This window comes from Cucurbita pepo, chromosome 14 (assembly GCF_057944985.1).
Source record: "Cucurbita pepo subsp. pepo isolate OVF chromosome 14, ASM5794498v1, whole genome shotgun sequence".
NCBI lineage: Eukaryota > Viridiplantae > Streptophyta > Magnoliopsida > Cucurbitales > Cucurbitaceae > Cucurbita > Cucurbita pepo.
This window is the reverse complement of record NC_141811.1, coordinates 4,485,638-4,500,574: the sequence shown is the minus strand read 5'-3', so window position 1 is coordinate 4,500,574 and position 14,937 is coordinate 4,485,638. Positions and strand designations below refer to the sequence as shown.

Here is a 14,937-nt window from a genome sequence, read left to right as displayed (position 1 = left end):
TGCAGGAAAAAACCCTCAAGCTCACAACTTTACAAGAGAATGGAAGCAGACGACAGATATAGCCCGGGCATATTTAGAGAAGGCTTCCAAGCATATGAAGAAATGGGCGGACAAGAAGCGTCGCCCCCTTCATTTCCATGCAGGAGATCAAGTCCTTATCAAGCTGAGACCAGAACAGATCAGATTTCGTAGCCGAAAGGACCAGAGACTAGTTCGTAAATACGAAGGCCCGGTTGAAGTCCTTAAAAAGATTGGGGCTACCTCCTACCGAGTTGCACTACCCGCATGGATGAAAATCCACCCCGTCATTCATGTGAGCAACTTGAAGCCCTATCACCCTGATCCAGACGACGATCATCGAAATGCAACCACAAGACCGAACATCGATCTGAAACAAAAAGAAACAAAGGAAGTGGAAGAGATCCTAGCCGACAGGGTTAGGAAGATAGGAAGACCTGTACGGACGATTCGTGAATTCCTTGTCAAATGGAAGAATCTCCCTACAGAGGAAACAAGCTGGGAACGCGCCGAAGATCTGAACTCCGCCACCACCCACATCGCAAGGTATGAAAGTAGTCGGTTGACAGGGACGTCAACCAATTAGGTGGGGGAGGATGTCACGGTCATGCCTGTCCAGGGCTTGTTGCCCATGGCCGCATGCCCATGACAAGCCAAACCCTTGTCATGTCTTTTCATTCTAGTGTTTTTCCCTTTGTAATTCTAGAGCGTATGACACCTCAAGAAAATCATGTCTAGGCCTGCCAGAACTAAAATGGCCCAGAATGTACTATAGGGGGATATGACTAGTCGTCAACTTCTCCCTACCCAAGGTTATATATGCTAAGCCGTTGTTATCTTTCTCTTGCTTGCTTATATAACGTCTCTTTCTAAAAATCTCTCTTTCCAAAATCTCTCTCTCCTCGTTTTCTAAAACCTTCTTTTAAAACCGAGGCTAGAGGCTCGACCGTACGTCGCTTGGCCGTAGGCGACGCAAGAACAAATTGGCTTAACTCACTTGTCGCTGGAAAGTGAGTGCCGCACAATCGCTAGTCCGCTGCCTTCGAAAGTGCGATTGTGTCACCCGGGACCACCGTGTGGAGTGAGATTGTATAGGTGGGACCCACACAACAGCAAACATTAAATAATACCTTCTTTCCCACCAAAAGTATCATCACATCTTCTTACCTAATCCTCTCAACGATATTAAATTTAAATTTTTAAGTATTTATTTATTTATAAATTTGTAGAAAAATAGATTTTAAGCTAAGTTTAATAGATTATTGATAAATTTAAAATTTAAAATTATGTATTTAGTAAATTCAATATATTTAATTCCACCTTAAATTAATTACCAAATTTAAAATCCAACGGTAATTTTAATCAAAATAAAATAACGGTTTTATTATTATTATTTAAAAAATAAATAATAAATTGAGATTAATTATTAAGTGTTGCACTCCTATTCCTGAGATTCATTGTCAACGCTCACCTTGGCGCCCTTCTCTCCCATCTGCCGTTCCTTTTCACTACTTCGCCGCTTCCGCTTTGATCCTCGCTTTCCAGGAATCGCTTTCAGCTGCTACAGAGACTACTTTCTCTCTTTCTCTCCCTCTCTATTGATTCCGGTTTCTCTCTCTTCTGCTCGCCGGCCGGTCGACGGGAGTGTGAGAGTGGGTTTGTTCTTACTTAGGCAGTGAGTGGCGTTTCGATTGTGGAGTTATGGTGAGGAAACATGGATGGCAACTGCCTGCTCATACTTTTCAGGTACTCTTCCTTGCGATTGTTTGTGGTTTGTTTCTTTTTTGCTGTGGGTTCTTGCTTTCATAGTCTTAGGGTTTTGTTTTGCCAATGTGTGATCTCTCTCTCTCTCGGGAAATGGCTGAGTTGTGGTGGTTTGTTTGTTTGAAATTTGATTCTCTTATGGCGTTTGTTCGTTGGAAATTGTCTGCAGCTTTACTCTCAGTCTTCCGAATGACGATGTGGATTTTTATTTATTTTTATTTTTTTTCATTCTGTGTCTCGTCGAGTATATAGATTGGATTTTGTTCTGATAGGCTACAGAGAGAAGCGAGAGGAAATGTTGCAATAATACTGTAGCTTTCAAGATTATTAAGTCTAAAAGAGTTCATTTCTCGAGTTCTGCGTGATTCTGCAGCTTGTGATATCTCGATGGGATTTTCGTCCGTGATCTATTTTTTCTCCCGTTTTTTTCCCCTTGGAGAATTGGCTAAGGAATGGGGCATTGATACTTAATGGCAAGTTTTCTTAGGTAAATCTCAAAGTTGGGGAATGATTGGTTTTCGCTGGGCTTGGTCACATGGATGGAGCTTGCGGGAGGGATGAGGGGTTTTTTTGGTAGCTTGTTATTCCTATTCTCAACCTAGGCATAGTGGGAGTCTGATTTTTGAACTTCAGCATTCAGTTTTATATTATGTGGAGCACAATTTCAAGTGTTGAAATGCGTTCCAGTACTTGTGTCACTGGTTTGTACAGCTGAGGCTAGGAATGTTGTTCAGAATCTTGAAGTCTTTCTTATTTTTGTTTTGTTTTGTTCTTACCTATTATCAAGTTATTGTCACAAACAATCTGTTCTCAGTAGTATTATGCCTGCCTTGAGTTTCTTTCTAATATTTTTTTGCTTAAAATGTAGGTCGTTGCAATCACAGTGTTTTGTTTACTGGTTGTGGCATTTTATGCTTTCTTTGCTCCCTTCCTCGGTGGCCATGTCTGGGAGTACATATTGGTTGGCGTTTATTCACCAGTGGTATGCAATATTATTTACTCTCTTCTCCGACCACCTCAATTATCAAGCATGCGCTTAATGCTGTCACTACGAGGTGTTGATTCATGGATAATAATTTTCCAGCTTGTAGATCCTGAAAGTTTGATCTATTTGAGTTTTCTTCCTAGCTCAATTTCTGTGCATTTCAGCATTTTCTATGGTGTTTTCCTCCAAGAACTGTTAACTTATAGCACTCACTAATGCTTGGATAAGAAAATTTATTGCATTAACTATCAGTTTTGTGATAATACAAACATATTTTGTCTCTTATTATAAATACAAAAACTATCAGTTTTTGGATGGTCGTGGATTTGGAATATTGAGTGGGTGAGTGATCCCTGTAAACCAGATCCTCCTTTAGATTGACCGTGCTTGTACTTGTAACATGTAGAATGTACCAAACCATACTGTCATTAGAGCATTTTGTGTTCCATTTAAATGGTTGGAAGCCTACTTTCTTTCATTATTTCAATCTTTTCATGGCATTGCAGGCTCTCCTTGTATTCACTCTTTATGTGAGATGCACTGCAATTAATCCAGCTGACCCTGGTATTATGTCTAAATTTGATAATCGGGTAACAAACCCCAACAATAATCAAGGGTTATCACTGAAGGGTCTACCACAAAATTTAGATGAAATTGTCAATGGCAGACATTCGTCTGCATCATCACCTTCCAGAAGTTCCATATCAGGAGCTAATACGAGTAGGAAAGGTTCAGTAGGAGAAGTTGGCAGAGAAGACAAACCAGTGGAACAACCAACAGTCCGCAGTGCTGATAAAATTGGACTAATTTGTTGCGCATTATTTGTACATGAAGATTGTCGAAAAAGGGATGGAGGGGCAGACCCTCAAAGTGCTGCCGAGGATGCTTTATTTTGCACATTGTGCAATGCTGAGGTATTTGGTTTGGATGCTCTATTATAGTTCCCAAGTAAAAATTAAATATGTACAGTATCATAGTCCGTTAGAACAATAAATGTTAATATTTTGCATTACTCGTACTTTGTCTGCATGCATCTAGTATCAGTTTTATATAATCATGCAACGTTGTCAAGGTTTTGAATGTTGTCCATCTTATTTTTAGAAGATAATCCTGCAACTCCGTTTATAATGGGCCGCATGTATCCATGATAACAAAACTTTATTTTGATTTACAACGTACGAATGTTGCAGGTGCGGAAGTTCAGCAAACATTGTAGAAGTTGTGATAAATGTGTTGATGGTTTTGATCACCATTGCCGGGTATATCTTTCTTTTTTTAAAAAAAAAAATCATTTAGTTTGTTTTTCATTTTCATTTTGTTAAGGTTTTTACTTGGAGATTGCCCTCTATTTTCAATGTGGTTGCAGTGGCTCAATAACTGTGTGGGGCAGAAAAACTATATCACATTTATCTCTCTTATGGCAGTAAGTCTTGTTTGGGTAAGTACTAAAAGTGGATACTATTCTTTGAAACCATAGTATACTCTCTTTTTTGCTGCTAATTACTGTTACCTTTGTGGTTCAGCTCGTTGTTGAAGCTGGAATTGGTATTGCAGTTTTAGTGCGTTGCTTTGTTAATAAAAGAGGCATGGAAACTGAAATTATCGATCGACTTGGAAATGGCTTTTCTCGTGCCCCGTTTGCGACAGTTGTGGTAGGGACAAATTAAGTAATTATGTCTTGTAACAAAAACACATATTTTATAGCTTTACTTATGACTATCAAAAAAATCAAGTCAGGTGCTAATTGCTAGTCTGAATTTGGTTTTATCCAGGCGATATGTACTGCAGTTTCCATGCTGGCCTGTATCCCTTTGGGCGAACTTTTCTTTTTCCACATGATATTAATTAAAAAGGTCAGTGATGAGAACTTAAATAGATTTTTCATTCTCCATGATCTCTGTTGCTTGATCTTGGGGAAATACTGTGGTATGGGGTAATAGTCAATAAATAGTGCTACATTTAAAATCAGAATAATATATCTATATCTAAGATCAATTTGGAAAACTAATGGATCATGATTAGACGGTTTGCTTGGTGCGCGGATCTTCTCATCAGTTGTTTTACTACACGTATTGAAATAGGGTATTACAACCTATGAATATGTCATAGCGATGAGGGCTACAAGTGAGGCCCCTGTTGGAGCTTCTGTTGACGAGGAATTGCCAAACATTATGTACTCTCCATCGGGATCTGCTACCACTGGTTTGAGTGGTGGAAGTTCTCTTGGTTTACAATACAAGGGGGCATGGTGTACGCCTCCAAGAGTTTTTGTTGATTATCAGGTATTGACTTTTTAATCTTTAGTAAGAGAACCTACCTTTCTCCTCCACACTTTTTGGGTGATTGTTTTCATTTTCTCTGTTGGGTAAATATTTTCTGCATGTAGCTTGATAGCCGATAATCCCATTTATTTATTTCTCAAGCCAGTCATAGGTTGATAGTCATTTTCATTTCTTCCTGTTTGATTATGTCAAGATTCAAAAGGGGAGAAATTGAAGCTTCACTTTGGTAAATTAAAGCATAATGAATTAGTAAATGTAATTTAATGCAAAGAGGTTTTAAATTGAAAAAAAATAGAAGAATAAATATTTGGTTAAACTAATAAAAAAAATACCCCAAACTTTGTATTTTGTCCCAAAAATACTTCTCAACTTTTAAAAGTTCCAATAATATTCCTGGAAGTTTCAAAAATTATCTTGTTAGTTTTGGATGGAAACCGTTAGTATTTTGTTTCAAAAATACCTATGAACTTTCGAAATTTTATTAACATTCTTTTTATTTTTTATAAAACTTGAAAAATACCCTTAAACATTTTTTAAAGTTGGAAAATATCCTTACTGGTAGCAGATGGACAGAACCATCAGTACCACGTTTCAAAGATATGTATGAACTTCGGAAAGGAGTATCAATACTTTTTGAACTTTTAGAAAAAGGTATAAATTGTTTTTACCCTCAGTGTATGAATAGAAATCATTTATCTACCCTCCAAATAGCTTTTATTTTATTATTATTTTTTTTTTTAAATTATCTTAAATTGGAAAAGAACCAACTTTGTCTATTTGGGTCTTGAACTCCAACAAATTTTAGTTCAAGCTCTTTCATTATTTATGTTGTGCTGATAAGTTTTAATTTGTTTCTGTTATCTTTTGTGTGGAGAAATTTTGCATGCGTTATCCAATTCACAAGCTTCTTATTATCATAAAACAGCAGTTTCTTACTACTAACTAATCCCACTTAAACGCATTAGGATGAAGTGGTGCCTCACTTGGAGCCAGGAATGGTCCCATCTACTGTTGACCCAGATGCAGCAGGAGCTTCAGAAAGAGGGCCAAAAGCACCCAAAAGAGCCGTTCGTCTTAGTGCTTGGAAACTTGCAAAACTGGATTCTAATGAGGCCATGAAGGCAGCTGCCAAAGCTAGAGCATCATCATCTGTTCTGAGGCCTCTTGATAACCGCCGTTTCCCAGATACGGAATTGAGCTCCAGCGGAAACCTAAGTGTTAGAAGTAGTGTGAGCACTGACACTGGTGCAAACAAAGAGATTAAAAATGATCTTAAGCTCTCTCCCATAAGAAATTCCTTGGCTCCGAGTCAAGCTAGTCAGGATGATTATGAAACTGGAACACAGAGCATGAGTAGCTTCAGTAGTCCAAGCCATGTGCATGAAACAGTCACCCTCAGTCCTCTCCCACATGGTAATGGTCTGGGTCTGGGTCGTTTTAGTGCTGCTTCATCAATTCCCAGCCTATTTCCTGAACGTCCATATTCTTCCAAGCCATCCTACCCTGTTGTCACTGACCCAAGATCTCATACTTCTGGGTTTGACGATAAGGTCGCTCAGAGGGGAAACACTACTGATCCATTATTGCTTTCAGCCCCTACATCTCTTCTCAGAGATGTCAGAAAGACATCTGTTGTCTGGGACCAAGAAGCTGGGAGGTATGTCTCAGTTCCTGTATCAGCTTCAGAAACCCGTCCTCTCAGATCGTCTGTGCAGATAGGTGTGCCAAATTTAAATGGCGAAACAAGCAACAACACTAGAAAGCCAGTTAATCCATTGCAACCTACATCATCTTCCAACACAAAAGCTCCATTGCAGCAAGCAGAGAAGTTAATGTACACAGGAGATTCCATTTTCTTCGGTGGTCCTCTACTGAACATCTCTTCTCGAGATAGTCTGAGAAACGAAAGGGTCTCGACTTCGAGAGAGAGCCAAGACAGAATGACGATGACTCTATCCCGCGAGTCCAGATTCAAAAGGGACTCGGCTTCAAACCAACTCCCTGTTTTTGTCCCTGGTGGTTATGAGCAAAGCCGACCATCCGGTTCTCGTTTAAGGTAGGTAGTTTGGTTGGTCAATCCTGAAGCATATGATTTGGCTGCCTGAAAGGAGGTGTAATTAGAAAACATTCTCCCATCAGCAAGTTGGAAAAAGAAGCCAAAAGGACGGAATCAATTCTTGGCTCCGAAATCTTGCAACCTGACATTGTTTGCAAACTCAATTGGTCGGTACATGTGAGGCAGTTTCCTCAAGAATGCATTTTGATTAACACGGATTTAGGTGTAATCTGTAATTGAGGTGGGAATCGCTCCTTTTCTCCATCTCAAAATTGTAGCCAAAAGGATATTCCTAGTTTTTAATTCTTAGCCTCTGAACTTCACTGAGGCAATCCATGGAATTATTATCCAGTTCACTTCCCCGGTATTTTTTTTTCTAATCATTAATTGACACCATCATTTTCCAGTCTCTCGCCCTGGATTAAAATACTGATAATCTTCCTTCTGGAAGCACTTTTTTCTCCTCAATCTTACAGGCTATGTGGCCAAAATCAAGTCTAGCAAGAGTTTCAGTCGATGAATTCTGGAAGGAGCTGAGGATTTTTGGTAAGATAGTTGTATTCTTTTCATATATGTGTAGAGGTTTTTTAAAATTGTAAAAGCTTTTGAAAACGGAAGCACATAGTAGGCCTTTGTACAAAAAGGTTCAAATCATTTACAAATATTGCCCTCATGCTCATTCCTAACTTGGCGTGCTCATTTATTAGGAACGGCGGAGTTGAAAGATGGTTGATAGGAATTGTCAAAGTGTGATATCCCACATTGGTTGGAGAGGAGAACAAAACACTATTTATAAGTGTGTGGAAACCTTTCCTTAGTAGATACGTTTTAAAAACTTTGAAAGCCAAAAAGGAAAAGCCTAGAGAGGACAATATCTGGTAGCAGTAGACTGGCACTTGAGCTGTTACAAATGGTATCAGAGCCAGCCACTGGGCAATGTGCCAGCGAGGAGACTGTTCCCCAAAGGAAGTAGACATGAGGCGGTGTGTCAGACCCTGAAAGGGGTGGATTTGGTGGTGGTCCCACATCGATTGGAGAAATGAACGAGTGCCAGCGAGGACGCTGGACCCTGAAAGGGGGTGGATTGTGATATCCCACATTGGTTGGGGAGGAGAACAAAACACCCTTTATAAGGGTGTGGAAACCTTTCACTACGCATTTTAAAAATCTTGAGGGAAAGCTAGAAAAGGAAACTTCAAAAAGGACAATATGCAGCGGTGGGCTTGAGCCTTTACACAAAGTGAGTATAGTTCAACGGTAATTATCATGTTCTTCTTCTAATGTAGGTTCAAATCTCCATATCTCCTTGAATTAAGTCACAAGGTAAGTTATCTTTATTTCTATCTTCGTCTTTTTACTTTTCTTTTTAATAAATGATAATCGTAGAATGAGACAGATATTATCCAATGTGTACTAATTGTTGGATGATGGAAGTCCCACATCGACTAATTTAGGGAATGATCATGGGTTTATAAGTGAGGAATACTAACTCCATTGGTATGAGGCCTTTTGGGGAAACCCAAAGCAAAGCCATGAGAGCTTATGCTCAAAGTGGACAATATCATACCATTGTGGAGAGTCGTGTTCGTCTAACATGGTATCAGAGTCATGCCCTAAACTTAGTCGTGCCAATAGATTGATAAATCCTCAAATCCTCAAATATCGAACAAAGAACTCCTAAAGAAAAGGAGCCAAGCCCCTCCTCGAAGGCAGTAAAAAATGACTAAGACTCCAAAGGAGTCGAGCCTCGATTAAGGGGAGGCGCACTTTGTTCGAGGGGAGGTGTTGGATGATGGAAGTCCCACATCGACTAATTTAGGGAATGATCATGGGTTTATAAGTGAGGAATACTAACTCCATTGGTATGAGGCTTTTTGGGGAAACCCAAAGCAAAGCCATGAGAGCTTATGCTCAAAGTGGACAATATCATACCATTGTGGAGAGTCGTGTTCGTCTAACACTAATTTCCCATTAAGAATACAGACATTGAGTTAGTGTTGGAACATGGGAGGAGACCACATGGTCCAAAACTTGGGTGTCCCACAAGAACTGTCCATGTCTTTAGGAGGGTAAAGTGTCATCCAAAAGTTACTTTATTCATATTCTTCTTTGAAATTTACAATTTACTGTTGCTTTTGTTTTTAGTGCTAAACTTTAAATTAAATTGATTTTTATATAAACACCTTTCAAAAGGTTAATAATTTCAAGTGTCTTTCTAGATAAGATTTTAAATTATTTAATATAGCTTATTGAGTGAATTTAGATGATCATAATTGATATTCCAATAGTTAATAAAAGTAATTATTATTTTTTTTTCGAGAGATGAATTGTCGAAAAAAGAATTTATTGTTGATTTTTTAAAAAACTTATTATTATATATTAGAATTTTCACTATTTTGCATGAAATTTATTATTACTGTCAACTAATTTCAATAAAATTTAACTTTGATGGAATGAATTAAATTTATTGAAAATATTGAGAGTAAAATTAAACAAAGTATAGATATCAAAATAATATTTTAATAAAAATACTTATTACTTATAGAATTACTTTTAGATTAGATCTGTTATTAGAATAATTTTAAATTTATTTATTAATTTTTATATTTCTAAAGTGTTTCAATTAAAATTCCCACAGGAATCTTAAATGTCTTTGCCTTTTTAATTAGTAAATGTTTAGAAATATTAATTTTACAATTTATTAATTTAATGAAATATTGAGTTATTTAATTATATTTAGTACGGATATAAAGGCTTAAACCTCCATTCTCACGATAGCACAATCAATTATTGCTGAGGAATAATAATAATGCAACAAAGAAACATATATTTACAAAATTTAAGAAATTAAATGTACACATTGGAACTTAAAACCAAATTAGATTTTAATATATTAATGGATAAACTTTTAATGTTTTAATAATAAAATTTAACTTTAATTTAATATTTGATTTGACATGTTTCTTTAAATATAATAATAATAATAAAATACAAATGGTTTTTAATACAAATTCTTTTTTTTATAAAGAAACCTTACATTTAATAAAAATGATTCCTTTCCCATTTTTAAAAAAAAATGACAAACAAAATAATAATTAAAAAAGTCATCCATGAGTGATTTCATTAAAAAGTACCATCATTAATAAATTGGAGTTACTATCGTTAAGAACTCGTCTCTATTTTAGTCGCTCCAAATATAATAAAGAATTGGAGAAAGGTGAGGGATGAACAGCATATTGATTCGGTTGCAAATTTGTGGTTAAATTTCAACTCTCTAGTCCTACGTGTGTGCATATCCATTTGAAGCTCTAAGAACACATTCTTGAGGGAGTTCATCCCACAATGTTCATTGTCAATCACCTTCTTCGTTCCACTCTCAGGTCTCAGGTATCAAAATCAAACGCCCAATTCATCATTTTCTTCTTAATTTTCTTACTGCCCCTTACGTATTATTTGTCCTATGCTTCTTGGTAATAGTCCTTTGCTGCTTCTAGAAGAGCTTCACAAGAACATATCATCATGTTCAGCTTATACAGTACACAGGCTTCAGCACAAATAGAGGATCCAGGGTACATTGGGTTAAACTTTTAACTATTTGTTCCTTCTTTGCACTCTTCTGCATGGTTTGAGCATAAACAAGGTGTAATTACAGGTTTAAGGGGCATGATATGCTTGCACCTTTCACTACAGGATGGCAGTGCACAAATGAAAATCCACTAGTTATAGAAAAATCAGAGGTAACCTTCATGTGTGTTAAACGAATGGATAATAAAACAGAAGATATTGTTTTTTCATTCTACTTTGTATTTGGATTCCATGGTGACACAGGGTTCATACGTATATGACACTAATGGAAGGAAGTACCTTGATTCTCTTGCTGGTCTATGGTGCACATCCTTAGGTACCACAATCTGCATGAACACGAACTTTTGTTCTGCATATATTAAAGTGTAGTTAAGTTAGTAAAGGCAATGTTGGAATTTGTAGGGGGAAATGAACCACGACTTGTGGCAGCTGCAACAAAACAACTAAATACCTTGCCATTTTACCACTCCTATTGGAATCGTACTACCAAGCCTGCATTGGTATGTTATTTAACCTAAACTTCTTTTGCTTTCTTATATATATATATAAAATAAAAATTCACTTTTCATTACTTTTACTCTCTTGCGGTTCATATATGGCAGGATCTGGCAAAGGAACTGCTTGAAATGTTCACAGCTAGAAAAATGGGGAAAGTCTTTTTTACGAACAGTGGTTCAGAAGCCAATGATACTCAGGTTTTTTCTACTCCAAACTGAAGCATCTAATTTTGATTCCCAATGGAATAAGCAGAGGAAATAAAGAGAAAAAACTGATAAACTAAAGTGACTAAAACATCAAGGTTAATTAGATGTGAAAGCCTTTAAGCTCGGCAACAAATGCAACCAATTAATCATTTTGTGCTAAAAAACATGTAATAGGTCAAGCTGGTTTGGTATTATAACAATGCACTTGGAAGACCAAAAAAGAAAAAGTTCATTGCTCGCTCACATGCGTAAGTTCAAATCGCTTGGCAACTGTCAATCTGTATCATATCCTTTGTTGTTCTGTTCAATTAACTTTTTTTTCCTTACACCCTTCTATCCAACAGTTACCATGGTTCAACATTAGTAGCAGCCAGTCTTACTGGGTAAGTTAAATGAAATAAAAATATACCTCGTGTCTCCTGTTAAAAGAAATAGTTACTCGAATATATTTTTCCACAGCCTAACAGATCTGCACCAGAAGTTTGACATTCCAGCTCCATTCGTCCTGCACACTGATTGTCCACACTACTGGCGTTACCATTTTCCAGGTTTTGATCTATGCTTCCATATGCAGTTAGTTTAATTTCATTGATCTATGCTTTCATATGCCGTTAGTTTAACTTAAGAACATCCTTATGTCAGGTGAAACAGAGGAAGAGTTCTCAACCAGATTAGCCAAAAACTTGGAGGAACTTATACTTAAGGAGGGGCCAGAGACGGTAAACTTGAATACACCTTTGAATTAGAATATGACATGATACCATAATTGACCCTTGTCTAATTTTCCACTTCAGATTGCAGCGTTCATCGCTGAACCTGTCATGGGGGCTGGTGGTGCGATTCTTCCACCTACAACTTATTTTGAGAAGGTAAGTTCTTTGTATCATGAAATGATTACCGGGAGAGTATACAGCAGTAAGACTTTCCTTGTTTGGCAGATTATCCTTTATTTCTCCTTTTATCCTTTATTTCTTTTTCTAAGACAATTACATAATTTACATCTTCGGTCCTCTGCATGCTGAAGAGATTAAGGAAATTAAAACCAAAAGCTTGGAGGACAACAATATTTTTGGATGTTCATGACTATGAGCAAAAAATGATTTTAAAAAGAATATACAGATACATCACGGAACCCAATTTCATTGTAGAACTCAATAACAGGTTTCTTTGTTGTTTCTGGAACAAACTCATCCAACTGTTTGTCACAGACATTCCATTTGTGATCTCTCGCATCTTGCCCCCAGCTCCCACAATGTTGGCTGCTGCTCAAGGCCTTAGATTCTCCCATTGGTGCCACTATGATCATTTTTTATTTATGTCGCAGATCCAAGCTGTGCTCAAGAAGTATGATATACTTTTTATTGCAGATGAGGTACTTTGCTAACTGCAATTTCTATCTTCATCATTTCGCCTTACTTACAAGAATGATTTTAATATAATCAGGAGTTGTCTTCAATTTTATTTCTATAGGTAATCTGTGCCTTTGGAAGACTAGGGGCAATGTTTGGATGCGATAAATACAATATTAAACCAGACCTTGTATCTCTTGCAAAGGTGAAGTTCGAACACATTCAAATTTAATAAATATCTTGCTTAGTTTAGGCTTTTCATTGTTTTAATTGAGCTTGTTAGTGTACTGCACTCTTTAGGCGCTTTCCTCGGCATATATGCCTATTGGAGCTGTTCTTGTGAGCCCTGAAATCTCTGATGTCATTCACTCTCAAAGCGACAAGCTAGGTATAATGCTTATACAGTAAACTAGTTCATGACTGTTTATAATCTTCAAGTCCAATAATATTGCCTCCAGGTTCCTTTTCTCATGGATTTACTTATTCCGGACACCCAACCGCATGTGCTGTTGCACTTGAAACACTTAAGATCTACAAGTACGTTCCTATACCTATGCTTGTCGATTACTACTTTTTGACATTTAGGATGAAAAAGAAACCTTATAAGTGGACAAACATTTCAAATATCCATCATTTTTCGGTACAAGAAAACTGCAACTTTGTCAAGGTGGATGACCTACTTTCGATTTGATTCAATCAGTGTCCTTGTTTGGGGATGCAATCAAGGTTTGAAGTATAAAGAGAATACTCGTAATTGTCATAGAGAATGCAATACATATGTGTACTTACCACATTATTGGTAAGTTCATTTCATTCCTTTGTAGGGAAAGGAATATTGTGGAGCAAGTAAATCGCATCTCCCCGAGGTTTCAAGATGGCATAAAAGCTTTCGCAAATAGCCCTATCATTGGAGAGGTAAAGAGAGTTGCTCAAGTAATTAAGATTTACTTATGAATCTGAGGCATCTTCAGTTCTTCAGCAACTATGATTTTGCAGATAAGAGGGACTGGCTTGGTGTCAGGCACAGATTTTGTAGACAATAAATCACCAAATGATCCGTTCCCTCCAGAATGGGGTATGTTTTATGTAATTACCATTGTTAATGATGCATCTTAATGGCTTATTTCTTGAAAACAGCTTGGCCTCAGAAACAAGTTTGAATTTCTTGAAAACAAAAAGTACCTTCGTAGTTTGTAAATCTGATAATTTTGGATCAACCTAACCCCAAAATCACAAATCCAGTAATGAGGTAGATCTTGATCTGCCAGGGTCATGCTTATGCTTACAGCTTGTTATGTGCCTGATATAAACAGGAGTTGGTGCATATTTTGGAGCTGAATGTCGGAAAAATGGTTTGATATTACGTGCTGGAGAGAATACTATAACGATGGCTCCACCTTTTATCATCTCTCCTCAAGAAGTTGATGAGGTATCCCTCAAAGCAAATAAGCTTTCGATTGGGTTCCAATTCTATATCTTTGATCCAACGTTTTTTGTTTCCAGATAATCAGCATTTATGGAAAGGCACTAAAGGCTACAGAAGAGAGAGTGAAGGAATTGAAGTCTCAGAGGTAGACCTGAAGGAACCGGATCCTGTCTCCTATCTACTACATGATGGCCAAATGCTTCGTTAATCAACTTTTGTCTAAATAAAAAGGGTATGTTTGTGAGCTATAAAAAGCCATGGATGTTGAATAAAAGCAGCTTGATATTTTGATCCATTCAAATCTCAGAATGATTTCTTCACATTCCCCCAATTCAAAAGCCATAAATCGGATTTATAATTCTAGGTCTAACAAGAATCAAACATACACCAAAACAAATAGAGATTGAAAGCATTAGTAGTCTGTATGGCTATAAGACGAAATCTAGGTTCCGAGATGACAGGAAAAGAGGAAGAAAGAAAGGTACCTCTCGAAGCCCGGCGATGGCGGCCGCTGCAACATCGCCCAACACTCAAACCCCCATTTCCTGCAATCCATCCCTTCTCCCCTTCCTTCCTTCAACACTTCTCAATTTCGATTCAAATAGTTTAGTTTTGGTTCAAATCCGTACGGTTTTTTTTTTTTTTTTTTTTTTAATAATTAACGAAATAATAATAATAATAATAATAAAGATAATAAGAAGTTATCCGTCCTTATCACGTTTGATAAAGTAAAGGAAAATAAAAAATTCACTTTTAATAAATTAAAGG

At 37.0% G+C, this 14,937-nt stretch overlaps 2 protein-coding genes and 1 long non-coding RNA gene across 4 annotated transcripts; 2 read left to right on the top strand and 1 right to left on the bottom strand.

Moving 5' to 3' along the window:
* The first annotated feature begins 1,465 nt into the window (after positions 1 to 1,465).
* LOC111810687 (putative protein S-acyltransferase 19) lies at positions 1,466 to 7,514 on the top strand. The gene is made up of 9 exons (XM_023697434.2): positions 1,466 to 1,764; positions 2,651 to 2,764; positions 3,274 to 3,681; positions 3,958 to 4,026; positions 4,134 to 4,205; positions 4,291 to 4,419; positions 4,540 to 4,620; positions 4,849 to 5,049; positions 6,015 to 7,514. The coding sequence occupies exons 1-9, from the start codon at positions 1,720 to 1,722 to the stop codon at positions 7,107 to 7,109; spliced, it is 2,214 nt and encodes a 737-aa protein (XP_023553202.1). The 5' UTR covers positions 1,466 to 1,719; the 3' UTR covers positions 7,110 to 7,514.
* A 2,686-nt stretch (positions 7,515 to 10,200) lies between these two features.
* LOC111809779 (uncharacterized) lies at positions 10,201 to 14,813 on the bottom strand. The gene is made up of 3 exons (XR_002817302.2): positions 14,655 to 14,813; positions 10,970 to 11,039; positions 10,201 to 10,721 (listed from the first exon to the last, which is right to left on the bottom strand). It is a non-coding gene; the product is annotated as an uncharacterized LOC111809779 (long non-coding RNA).
* LOC111809775 (gamma aminobutyrate transaminase 1, mitochondrial) lies at positions 10,352 to 14,464 on the top strand. Of its 2 annotated transcripts, none has more exons than XM_023696200.2 (19): positions 10,352 to 10,492; positions 10,583 to 10,674; positions 10,758 to 10,842; positions 10,934 to 11,006; positions 11,093 to 11,190; positions 11,293 to 11,385; positions 11,569 to 11,642; positions 11,739 to 11,777; positions 11,854 to 11,942; positions 12,037 to 12,113; positions 12,189 to 12,263; positions 12,719 to 12,766; positions 12,865 to 12,948; positions 13,044 to 13,131; positions 13,202 to 13,280; positions 13,568 to 13,658; positions 13,740 to 13,818; positions 14,057 to 14,172; positions 14,247 to 14,464. In XM_023696200.2, exons 1-19 carry the CDS (start codon positions 10,448 to 10,450, stop codon positions 14,316 to 14,318), a joined length of 1,497 nt encoding a protein of 498 aa, XP_023551968.2. In that variant the 5' UTR covers positions 10,352 to 10,447; the 3' UTR covers positions 14,319 to 14,464. The 2 variants fall into 2 exon arrangements, with proteins under 2 accessions (XP_023551968.2, XP_086973351.1); XM_087117225.1 differs by having other exon boundaries at positions 10,443 to 10,485.
* Positions 14,814 to 14,937: the final 124 nt, after the last annotated feature.

Coding starts and splice junctions, on each gene's coding strand:
- LOC111810687 (XM_023697434.2), top strand. CDS start 1,720: ATGGTGAGGAAACATGGATGGCAACTGCCTGCTCATACTTTTCAG. Junction 4,621..4,848: donor ACATGATATTAATTAAAAAG/GTCAGTGATGAG, acceptor GTATTGAAATAG/GGTATTACAACCTATGAATA. Junction 5,050..6,014: donor GAGTTTTTGTTGATTATCAG/GTATTGACTTTT, acceptor TAAACGCATTAG/GATGAAGTGGTGCCTCACTT.
- LOC111809775 (XM_023696200.2), top strand. CDS start 10,448: ATGTTCATTGTCAATCACCTTCTTCGTTCCACTCTCAGGTCTCAG. Junction 11,007..11,092: donor TCTATGGTGCACATCCTTAG/GTACCACAATCT, acceptor TGGAATTTGTAG/GGGGAAATGAACCACGACTT. Junction 11,643..11,738: donor TTCATTGCTCGCTCACATGC/GTAAGTTCAAAT, acceptor TCTATCCAACAG/TTACCATGGTTCAACATTAG.